This window comes from Perna viridis, chromosome 1, assembly GCF_037379345.1.
Source record: "Perna viridis isolate PV_CMFRI_1.1 ecotype Kerala chromosome 1, ASM3737934v1, whole genome shotgun sequence".
Classification (NCBI taxonomy): Eukaryota; Metazoa; Mollusca; class Bivalvia; order Mytilida; family Mytilidae; genus Perna; species Perna viridis.
The window spans coordinates 38749462-38761630 of NC_142445.1; the positions used below are offsets into that span (position 1 = coordinate 38749462).

At 29.8% G+C, this 12169-nt stretch overlaps 1 protein-coding gene across 7 annotated transcripts in view; it reads left to right on the top strand.

The window, feature by feature from the left end:
- LOC148628676 (ELAV-like protein 1) overlaps positions 1-8827 on the top strand; it is a 30393-nt gene extending 21566 nt beyond the window's left edge. For all 7 annotated transcript variants that reach the window (XM_088592384.1, XM_088592395.1, XM_088592376.1 and 4 more), the window contains exons 6-7: positions 1948-2182; positions 2486-8827. In XM_088592384.1, coding sequence (XP_088448510.1) covers positions 1948-2182; positions 2486-2834 — 584 coding nt within the window. In that variant the 3' untranslated portion in view covers positions 2835-8827. The remainder of the gene's footprint in view (positions 1-1947; positions 2183-2485) is intronic.
- Positions 8828-12169: the final 3342 nt, after the last annotated feature.

The window sequence follows — 12169 nt, forward strand, 5'->3', positions numbered from 1 at the left end:
AATTTAAATTTTGTTGTCGTAAATATATTAAAATAAAATTTTACCAATTTTGGTTCACTTAAGTAAACATTGCAAGAAAGAAGAAATATGTTCAATTGTTACACATTTAGAACCTATGGCATTTGATCCAAAATTTACTTTGAAAATGATTGAAATTATTATTCCATAATATCATAAATTCACTTGAAATATTTCTTTTATATTTTAATATATCTTTCAAGGTGCTTTGATGTTTTGTGCTTAAGTTTTATGTGTAGAATCATTTGAATTCTCATAACCTAGATTTATCTCATTTCTTAACACTTATTTCATGATATCTAGTGTAAACTTCCATGAAGATGTCATTGGCTTTTGTGTTCCATTTTTTTCCACATAATATTTTTTTTGTTTTTATAAAAGTTCAATGTAGTAAATAAAAAAGGCGGTGGATTTGTTATATTTGGAGCTCTTCCCGAAGACAAAGTTATTGCAGAATAACACACACTGTGCTGATTTTTAACAAATATATTGAATATTCTTGTGTATTGGATGACTTCTGGTTATATTTTTTTGTATCTGAAACTTAAAAAAAAAAAAATGAAGCTTGAGAGGGAAGATTTCTTATTTTTAAGTTGTTTTGTGGTTTTTTTTGCAGTCAATTTTTTATTCTAAAAACTGCTAAAGAGGCTATTGTTTACTTTTAAATTGAAAGAAGCTAACATAGGACTAATGGACTGAATAAGAAACATCTCAACTTAGTTCAAGTCCCACAGGTCTCACAATCATAGAGATAGACACATTAATATCAGGGAAAAAAACTAGACAAATTTAGTATGGTATTGGTCAATGATATCTTAACAGTTTTGATGTATAGGATTCTGTTGGTACCATACTTGTGTGTCTAGGATTCAACTGATATTGACATTTCCTGTAGTTATTCCCTAAATGGTTTTGAGATAATTGGTAATTTGATAACATTGCTACATCTCCTAGACTATGAATGAAAAATCAATGTTTTATACAACCAAAAGAAAGAAAGATAAATACAAATAATTGTATTTCTTTTTTATAGCTTCCTTGTGCAAAATAAATGTTAGGGTTTTTTTTATGTTGATATTTTATGAGATTTACATAAAAGGCATTTACTATCGGCTGAAATAAATAACTTGATTATTCCATTGTTAGAGGCAGCACACTTTCTGTTGGGACTGTCAATATGTTCACAGAAGCGTGCAGAAATTTCTTAGTAATAACGTAGAATCAATAATCACAAGCCCTGCTGTAGCCGTGCTAATCAATTTTTCATTGATTTTTGTCTTTGAGTAACTAATGATATTATTTGCTTTAAATGTATTGCACGACAGCCTGATCACGTTATTCAAATTCTCTTCATTATAAAACTATTGATTTAAGTGAGGCAGCTTTTTATCTTGCTTTTACATTCAAATTACCCTTCATTTAAACTCAATATTGCCTGGTAATCAACACAATTTGTAATATTTATATATACTTGTCAATATTTGTTTTAAATGACTCAGACTCAGTAACCACTATATTAAGAATGATACATGATATTTTATATAGTAATTATAAAATGAATAGAACATGTATATTATTTGCTTTGCTTAAGTCTCCATGGTCTTAATATGCATTTTTTTAATTAGAAATACTCAATTTTATTTAGATACTGGGCACAAAATTAATTTTGAAAAAAGTTTATAATATCATAATTTCATAATTGCTTTCTGTTTATTTAAGTACAATAATTTAGCAAATTAATTATGCTTTATTGTGACATGCATGGTTTCAATTGATTCTCCTTGGAAACATTCAATAAAAAATTAATTATATGCATGTTTATTTTTCACTTAATGATTTTCTGAAAGCTGAAGCCTCTTTCACAGACATGCTATTTCTATTAAACTACAAATGCTTGATTTTTCATGAGGATATTTTTTTTTTAAACAGGACTATCAAAAGGGGTAGGCTTCATCAGGTTTGATCAGAGAATAGAGGCAGAAAGAGCTATCCAGAAGTTGAATGGGACCATTCCTGATGGAGCTACTGAGCCAATTACAGTAAAGTTTGCCAACTCACCAAGCTCAAATAAGAATGCTGTTCTTACTCCACTTACATTAGCTCCTTACCTTCCACAGACAAGGAGACTTTTGGGCCCAATTCACCATCCATCTAGCAGATTTAGGTAATAAAACATTAAAGCAGGCTTTACTGTTTTTGAAGTGGTGCTTCCCATCATTGTAGAATAATTTTGAATGAAAGGTTGTAGTAGCATCATATCACTTGGCACAGCTTGATCCTCTGAATTTAGAAAAAGAAATCTTTTACGAATGATTAATAGTTCCTTTATTTTTCTCAGTATTAAATCCTTCATTTAACTTGATAAATGGCAACTTTGAAAAAATTGGGAGTTTGGATTAGGGGTAGAATTTTATTGGGCATTACTAGTCCTAACTTTCTCAAATAAAGAAAATTGTTTTCATTCAAGGTTTTCTCCAATGGATACAGGATCTCTCCTTGGAGCCAATACAATCATTCCTACAGCAGCAACTGCCTCAAGTGGTAATACCATTAATGGTGCAGGATGGTGTTTGTTTGTGTATAATCTTGCACCAGAGACAGAAGATAGCACATTGTGGCAGCTGTTTGGTCCATTTGGAGCCGTACAGAATGTGAAAGTTATCCGTGATTTCCAAACACAGAAATGTAAAGGGTTTGGATTTGTAACCATGACAAACTATGATGAAGCTCTTGTGGCCATTCAAAGTCTTAATGGCTTTGCTCTTGGTAACAGAGTTCTTCAGGTATCATTCAAAACCAACAAGTGTAAGATTTAAGAGACAGAGGATGTGAAATAGTGCTATTATTTATCACTCAGTCATTCCAGATGTATTGCTGGAGTCGATTGAGGTATATTGATCTAGTCATACAAAATATCTCCACATGATAGTGCATACATACATTTTTATTAAAACAATCATGGTCAATTTTTTCCAGTGAACTTCTGAAGTTGCCAAACAATTTTTTACTCCATTTTTTCTTGTTCATCTGGCACGATGGAGAAGCCTTCACTTCGCATCAGTTTGTAATCTATATGATTCTATTACAAACCATTTTCAATGAGTGATGCATATTCCAAAATGGAAGAACATCTAATAATCTAAAGATAACTTTTTTTTCTTCATTTTTTTTAATTATTGTTAGAAATCCTAGATTTTTATTGGATCAGTAAATCCATCATTTGAACTTGATTAAAAAAGTTTTTTTTTTGTTTTTTGTTTTTAATTTTCCTTCAGTTAGAGGGTTAATTTTTAGAGTAGATAAGTTTATCCAGTGTTTTTAGAATCAATTCTTAACTAACATGTATATTTTAATCACATCCAGTAAGTTTAAGGTTTATTTTTACTTTTAACTTGTTTTATTTTAAAAATTTTTATTGGAACAGAATGTTCTTTTTGTCTTTTTTTTTTCTTCTATATGAAACCATAAATTAAAATGAGATTAAGTAAATTTAGTGTAAATTCTCAGATTTATGCAATATACAAATCTAGTTTTGTCTACTTGTAGTTAGGAATAATTTTCTGTTAAAAAGATCATGGCATTTTTTTCCAAGGTTTATATTTGTATATGAACTGAATTCCTTGTGTAGTATTTTTTTCCCTACACGGATAAAGAATCTCAAACCTTGTTATTAACTCATGCACATGGAGAGCTCAGAGAACAAAAACATTAATGCCTCGAGACAACTCATGACATACTTGGAAATTATTATTATTTATTTATTAAAAGAAAACCTAGGTGTTGATATTATTGAATGGTTATTAAGTTATATATAATTGAAAGAATTTCATTTTTGTTGTTATCCTTATGATTAAATGTTTCTGTGGTGAAGTACAATTTTTCAGATATTATTATTTATTGTTTGTCTCCACGTTCCCATTAATTAGATAGAATCGGACCCTAGGTCCAGTGTTTACCATTACATATATTTTTTCTTTTAGAAGTATACAATTAGCAGTTTATTTTTCTTTCCTGTGTTTTATTTTGCATTTATAGAAATTGTAAAAATAAAAAAATTGTTAAGCTAAGGAATGGACTTGTTGAGACATAGTCTAATTATGATATGACAATGAAGTGTTATAATTATGTTGAGAACAGTTGATGGTGTATTCTTGGAACAATTTTGAAATGATTTGACTTTTCTGTTAGCTATTTATAAGAGAAGGAATGAAAGTACTGACAGTATTCACATATGAAGTAATATTTAATATGCTTTGGTCAATTTGACGGAGGATTGTTGGATACCTTGAGGTTACAACAATGGAAGAATACATTTTTTTCCAAGAAGACACAATCTTAATCAAATTGAAGCAGATATTTTGTTGTCTGTAAGTATAAGCTGGCAATTTCTATGTGTAAAATGAAATAATTTTATATTGTGAAGCCTGAAATTCATTGGTGATTTTTTTTTGTCTGTTGCATGGTATATTTTGCTTTAGTTATCTTATAATTGTTTGCTCTTCGTTACACTGCTGCACACGAATGCTGATTTTCAATTTACCATATTCGATCAAAAAAAAAGTTTGGTTTTTATTATTTCAATATGTGTATTCCTTTATTTTCACCAAACACACATTGTTTTTTATTTATTTATTTAGGTTTTGCCAGTAAAATATTCTTTTTTATTTATTTATTTGGGTTTTGCCAGTAAAATATTCTTGTTTTGCATTGGTTATTTTGATCAGTTGAAGATTATCAAACAAAAATAGCAATATTTCTGTGTGTGTTTGGTGGATGGTTTTGTTATTTAATTCAAGCAGTCATGACTTTTGGTTTTGCATTTGTTTATTTTTTAAGAGTGATGTTTTATTGTTTATATGGATATGTTCGCCAGAATTTTAAGTTTCACTAGCACCTCTATGTCTGGGATTATTGTATTCCTGAATGTGTTGGCACATTATTTTTTTTCTACTTCTTAGTTTATTTGTTTCTTTTCATAATTTTCTGTGAACCTTAAGTTTGGAGAGATTAAAGCCTAATTTTAGGACAAAAAATAGACCATTATTTTTAGTAAAGAAATGATTTAATTCCAAATCTGCTGATGTTTTTCCATGGTTTAATTAGAGATTTGATAAAACCATTTACTGCATATGATGCCAAATTGATCTTCCAAGTTGTTGAAAAGGTATAAATTTTTTAAACATTTTATTGATGTTGTGTCTAGGAATCAATGTTAAACCAGTATCTGTATATGTTGGAGATTTTACAAATATGGAAAAAACCTAAATCATTGGTTTTTTTTTTTTTAAACGTTTGATTTCAAAAAAGAAGTTCTTTTATACAATCCATCAGTTCAGATGTCTACAGGGGGCATTTATCATCCAGTTGCTCATATTATTGCAAATCATTTAGACATTCCCCAGGACCCCCTTTCACAAACGGTCTGTTATTGTTATTGCTCTTTGTGAGAGGATCCTGGTTTTGTTTATCTGCCCCTTTTGATGTACATATTCCTGACAGAGCTAGGGGCATGTTCACAAAACAAAAGATATAGTATTAAATTATGAAATATATTTTGAATGGATTTATGGGATCAATTTTGTGTCTCGTCAGTGTCAAGAAAACATTTTATTTTAAAGGGGATAGAATTCAAATAATTAGAATGCCATTTTCTTTTTCTGTCTGTGCATGGTTATTGTCATTTTATGGGGATTCTAGTTCAAGATGCATGTTTCTAGTGAGCGAGGGGTGTAATGATTCAATAGTTCTATTTCTTGTTAAATTGAATGTATAGTTTCCTTATTACTGTGAGAAGGAACATTTTTGTCACTGATAAAGATTGTATTGAAACCATTTCTCTATTTTGACTCAATCTTCTACAATTACCTGTGTAGGTACATACAGTTAAAGTAGAACAGTTGAAATCAGGTTTTGTATGATTTTTGATAGATAAATCTTTTCAGTGATCCTTGGTGGAATATGACTTATCAAAAGGAAGTAAAATATTCCTGAAAAAATGTTTTTTAAACTGTTGTTTGCTTGTCTGCTTGTGTTTGGATACAAGTTTTAATGTTGGTCAGTAAATTCAGTATTCCTGAGTTCTACTTTAACTATTTGACTTTTTACAGCAATTATCAGAACAGTCTGTTTGCATTTACCATCTTAAAGAAGGGATGTAGTGTAACTTTGATATATGTTTTTTTTGGGAGTTTGTTGCAATGGAAAGCAGAACATGACTGATCATTACACCCCTTTGCTCTGGCTTGGGATTTTCAGTTTGACAATGCCAGTTACGGCATTGTTTTAAACATCTTGCACTTATATTTTTTCTTTATCATCAGACAAGAGGATGATATAAAATTTTATACTTAAAATATATATGCAATTTTTACCCGTACAGTTCTGTATTTGTGGAAACTTATATGGCATTTTTACATTTTTATGTGATGTCCAGTTTTGAATTGCTTATTGTTAATGATTAAAGCAATATTTACATTTTTTACAATTATGAAAGGGATGATAAGGTCAGGAAGTACATGTGCCAAGCACTCTAAAGAAATGATTTTTTTCATGGTCAGTAAGAAGCTTTGATCATGGTCAGGGATAGGTTTGAAAGCTTGTGCCAACTGCCAAATTATTGATGACTAAGATTGTAAGGAACGAAGGACAAAAGTTATGATTGTTTGAATATTATTAACAAAACCCACCTATTATGTATTACACAAGATATGTGCACACAGTAGACAAATTAAGTTTCATTACTTATTTCCTTTAAGATTTGTATTTAAGAATCTATTGTTAGAGTTTTTTCCAACTTACGTTTGTGAAATTTGACTCTTTTTTGAAGATTTCATTACTTGTTCCATTGTTTGTTGTTTTTGTTTCATGTTGTAGCTGCTCTTTTGAAGGGCTTTTATTTTTTTTCTTCATTTAAAGTACAAATATTCGAATGGAGGAAAGTGTTTTTCCACCTTGAAACAGGTGTAGTGCTCTGCTTCATGGTAGTGAGATTTTCTCAAGTTTTCATGACACATAATACATGTATAATACTATAATACATGTAATTTTACAATAAACATACAACAGTTATATATACAGCAAGGTGTTTGAAATCTTTAAGTTGAAGATAGAAGAAAATGTTTCCAAGTAATTAGAATTCCACCCATTCCATACAATAAGATTTAACAGACATTCAGCACTGAAATTTTGAGTTAAATATTTGAAATTTCATTCTTTCCTGTGTTAAGAATATTAAAGTTTTAAAATGGATAAAACGTAGCAGAATATATTTTGTGCATCAAAATAAATTAGAAGTGGTAATGTGGATCCACACATTTGCCCTCAAAAGAGCATCTTCATTTTACTCTTCATTTTTAATCATACAATATGTACTATTAGTCTTGTACATCATGTGTGTTGTCAGAATATCTAGTCTTTTGTTGTCATATCTACCTCTCTCTATAACACCATGACATATTTAAAAAAAGGTATTCCATTAACTTATTATATTTTAAAATGAAATGGTATTTATCTTGTTCTGGTGACCTTATAATGTAACATTATGTTGGAACCAGTTTAGCGCACATCAAATTACCACATTTTGGATTAATTTGAATATTTTTGCAAAAATGTAGGAAATAAATTCAACCACAAATTCTGCCGAAGTCTTTCTCATATTATGAATATAATGTGCCGGTCAAGTTAAAACCAATCTTTACCAAAACCATTTATAGTCCCATTTACATAATGATCTCGTGAATGTTTTTTTTTCATCATGCTCAAAACCACATTTTCTTGAAACAGTTCATATTGATGAATATTTACTTGTATGTCTTGTTAATGAAGCTAGGAGTACAGTTAGCAGTAGTGGTATTTAGCCTATATATATACTCGAAATATGTATCAGAAGGTTGATTTAATTATAGTAATTGCTTACTTATATTATTCAATTGTTAGTACTCAAGTTTTGAACAGTCTAGTCTAATTTGTTGCAATCTGTATTTGTTATGGAATATTATAAAGAAGATTTTAGTTCATTTAATCCATTAGTGAGTTGAAACAATTTTATTTGGATTTCAATTCCATGAAATTGGAATTACCTTTCAAAAAGATTCTCAAATCACTCATTTTACAAGTAACAAATCCCTCAAAATCAACAAAACCCTACATCCCAGTAAATGGTGACTGACAACACATGTTTGTATGTACAATTTACTTTTTTGTTGGTTGGCTTTTTGTGTGCTTTTGACATTGCTTTGCATTTGTTTAGTCCCTGTGTTCAATTTGGAATAAACATAGTCAACGATTGGGTTAGCATCTATAATATTTACTATAGATAAGGCCATCGTTTTTTTGTTTTTAATTTTACAGTCTTTTGGGTCTTTTCTGCAGTGAAAATTTTGAACACTCATTTTATAGATCAGATATGGATTACATTCTTTTGATTTCTGCTAAAATTGTGATTCCTTGATTACTCTTACAATGGATTAACATCTGAAAACAAAATATTATTTTCCAAATGGTAATAAAATCATATATGATTCTAATTGCAGTATACTTGTATTCAAACTTGCATAATAACATTTAAGGAAAGTAAAAAATACTGGAATTTTTACAGAGGATAGTCAGAGTCTTAGTCTGTAAAATTTAAAATAATTAAACTTTGGCCTTACCCAGTCTCTAATGTTGGTTGTCCAGCGTCGAGGCAGTATTGCCGGCACTGGCTTTGTTGGTTGTAACGTTATTATGTAGTTGGTTGTAATGCAATATTTGTACTTTTCTTACATGTGATGATTATAAATAAAATTTTAAATAAATTTGTTTGATGTAAGTCTTGCTTATGTTAATTAGGTGCCAATTTTAAAACCGGTATTTGGTAGACACTTCTCCGATAAAATAAATCCCATTTCTATCTTATATTTATTCAGTTTGCTCTAATGTGCTGATAGGGTCATTTTTTATTGTAATGTTGGAATTTGTTCTCTCAAGGCTTTGATTTGTATTTTTAGTAAAAAGTCTAGCCAAATGTTGACACACTTGACAATACCAAATGGATAATTTTCCGATTTTAAGGCAGTCCAATTTAAAAGAAATCAGTTTATTACTGGTCTTGTTTTAATGTAACAGTTCCATTATGACGGATTCAACCATAAGTGACTGTTCATTGAAAAACATTTTGAAGACATTGTTTAGATAATCACGTCTTTTATGATCACGAATATACTATAGATATCGATTTCCCTACTTTTCTCCCGCTGGATTTTTTAGTACTTACTCATTGTCTGAAAACTAGCGTGATAAATAGAAGATATTTTTCCATTAAACTACGGAACAGTGGATATCATAATTCTGCATTGAGGAAACTATTAAAAATAATGAGTAAGCGTTTACGTAATTATTTCTCGCTTGACAGTTAATGGTTACCCTTAAGGAAACTTTTCTTCGTTCTTAAACACTGTTTAAGCTACGATAGGTCAATTTTAGGAGCGGTACACACATAAGAAAATTGTCGAACTGTTTGCACTCAAGAATATTCTGTGCTTAGAAAATATTCAATGGGAAACCCGATGTTCTTTTTTTTAGAAACAAACTCTTTCGATTTTAGTTTTCAAGTACTGAGGAAACTGGTAACTTTATTTCAAATATGCACTTACAGTCTCATCATTAGCTGAACCCTTTTATCTTTTCTATCAGTATTCTATAAATACACTTACAACTTATATTGTACGATTTAAAAGTTGTATCTAAGAAGAAGAATCCAATCAAAGCAAATGTTAAAAGTCCAGGTGTCCTTTCTCATGATTCACTCTTTCGGTCTTCATTGCATTATTAATACGGTCTATTTGCACCGTCGACGGTTAGGCATTTGTGTTAGTATAACATCATATTCATTTGAGTTATCCAATGTTATTTCATTTTTTTATCCAATGACATATCTTTTGAATTCTTTTGAACCATCTAATGACATTCCATATGAACCATCTAGTGACATTCCATTTCAACCATCTAGTGACATTCCATTTGAGCCATCTAATGACAATTCATTTGAACCATCTAATGACAGTCCATTTGAGCCATCTGATGACAATCCATATGAACCATCTAATGCCATTCCATTTGAACCATCTAGTGACATTCCATTTGAGTCATCCAATGACATTATGTTGGTGTTTTAATTGGGTGATCGATTGACTTTTCATTTATTTCGTCGAATGACGTTACATTTGATTCAAGTTTCATGACACTTATTTTTGAAGAACGTTTATTTTCCTGTTTGAATAAAATTGTGCACTGGCTCGTTACTAGCTCGCCTCATTCTTTGCTTTTCATAATTTGTTCAAAGTAGCAAATGAATATCGCCTTTCCGCAACGAATTTTACTATGAATCATCTGAGTTGTTCTCTTAACTGGCTTTATCCTTGAATCTCATCTTCAATCATTCAATGACATTTTAATAAACCAATTACACTTGCTATCATCGAATTATAAGAACACTCTTTCTAAGACCATTTCATGACAAATATTTTTTTGTCATCTAAACACTCTTTGTTGAATTTCCTACAATGTTTTAAAAATTTTAACAAATTCCAATCCCTAATCAGGTAATAAACTGGCGAACATTGTCTTGGATTACTTAGTGGTTGTGCATGTTTGTTATCTGTGTAACACTTAAGGCAATGTTGATATTTCAGTTACTTTTAGAATGATCCAATGACTTCATTGACTCGATTGGTCATCCTATGACATTTCTCCGGTGTATTCACACGATTTTTTCTGTGATTACTTTCTGCATATTGCCTTTATCTTTGAAAGCCACGTGTCACTTCACAATTACAGGGTGTCGACTCTCTTAATATACCGTATTTTCTGGTTAAAAAGCGCACTTTTTTCAAGATGCAGGGTCGATTTTTGGTGTAACAGTTTTTCTTTATTTCATATTTTTTTCATTCCCGTGAATACGGGGATACGATTACACACTGACAAAATAAAATAATATACCTAATATATCAAATAATTGGGGGTATATCATACCTATTACGCGGAGCATTCTATTCAGTCAGGTAAATTTTCAATTTTTAAGAAAATTTATAAGCAGTTTTTAAAAGCTTTAAAAGCTTGCCAAATAGTAAAAATTCCGCCACAGAATCGATATAAAATCGATTAAACTAAGGATAAATGATATCGAAAATAAGTTCGGTTTTGTTATACTTATATCGTTCAGTATGTTTAGTCTAAGTTGTCTTAATAAAATGAGGAAACTTTATGATACTAAAATTATTTTGTATGATCTAACTTGAATGACATTTGAACTTGATCACCGTATTCCAACGGTTCTATCTTATGCTGCCTACATCATGGAATATAGTGTTCCAATTATTCATTGTTTTTCTCATATTTGGTGGTGGTTTTTAGTTTTTTAGTTTTTTTATTATTATTTGTTTCTTCCTTATTTGTATATAAATAGTTCCCTTACCAGCCTAAATGCAATTTCTTTTGTCATGTTTTTTTTTCTTTGTAACTCTTTTCTTTTTAATTTGTACCAATCTTTCATGTACATTGTTATTTTTAAAACAAGTTTTTCTAATTCCATTTGAAGTATTTTCAGCTTTTCTTTCTTTACATTTCAACTGATACTATTTATAACTTTTTCTCTCCTTTTTCATGACAAAAATATATCTCGTTGATAATGAATCGCCTACAATATATTACAACATCATTATTTTTGTCACAGGTTATTTCGATTTGTTGTTTGCTTTTCACCATCTGTTTTGAGTTTTATTCATTAATTTTCTTGTCGCTACAGAGGTAATCGAACTTATTATTTTTTTTTAAACGTAAATTTTATTTGACGTCATAAGGTTACTTTTTAGTCAATTTATTCTTCAGTATTTCCGTCTCATTAGTGATTGTTTCAGATTTTACCTCCCTCACAATGATATTAATATCCAGTTTTCTGCTTTATCTTTACAACATTTCCTTTTGTTATTAAAAATCTTTATTATCAATCTAAAGGTTTATTTTCCTATTGCATTTTTTTTCTTATTGTGATGGCACACAACAAATATTTCCATGAGAACAAATCGTGTCACTTTAATGCTGGTCTGAAGAGATGCTTTTTTTCAAAATCTTGAATGCCACACTCTGTTTGTATAGATTAAGTCTCGCCGGAGAA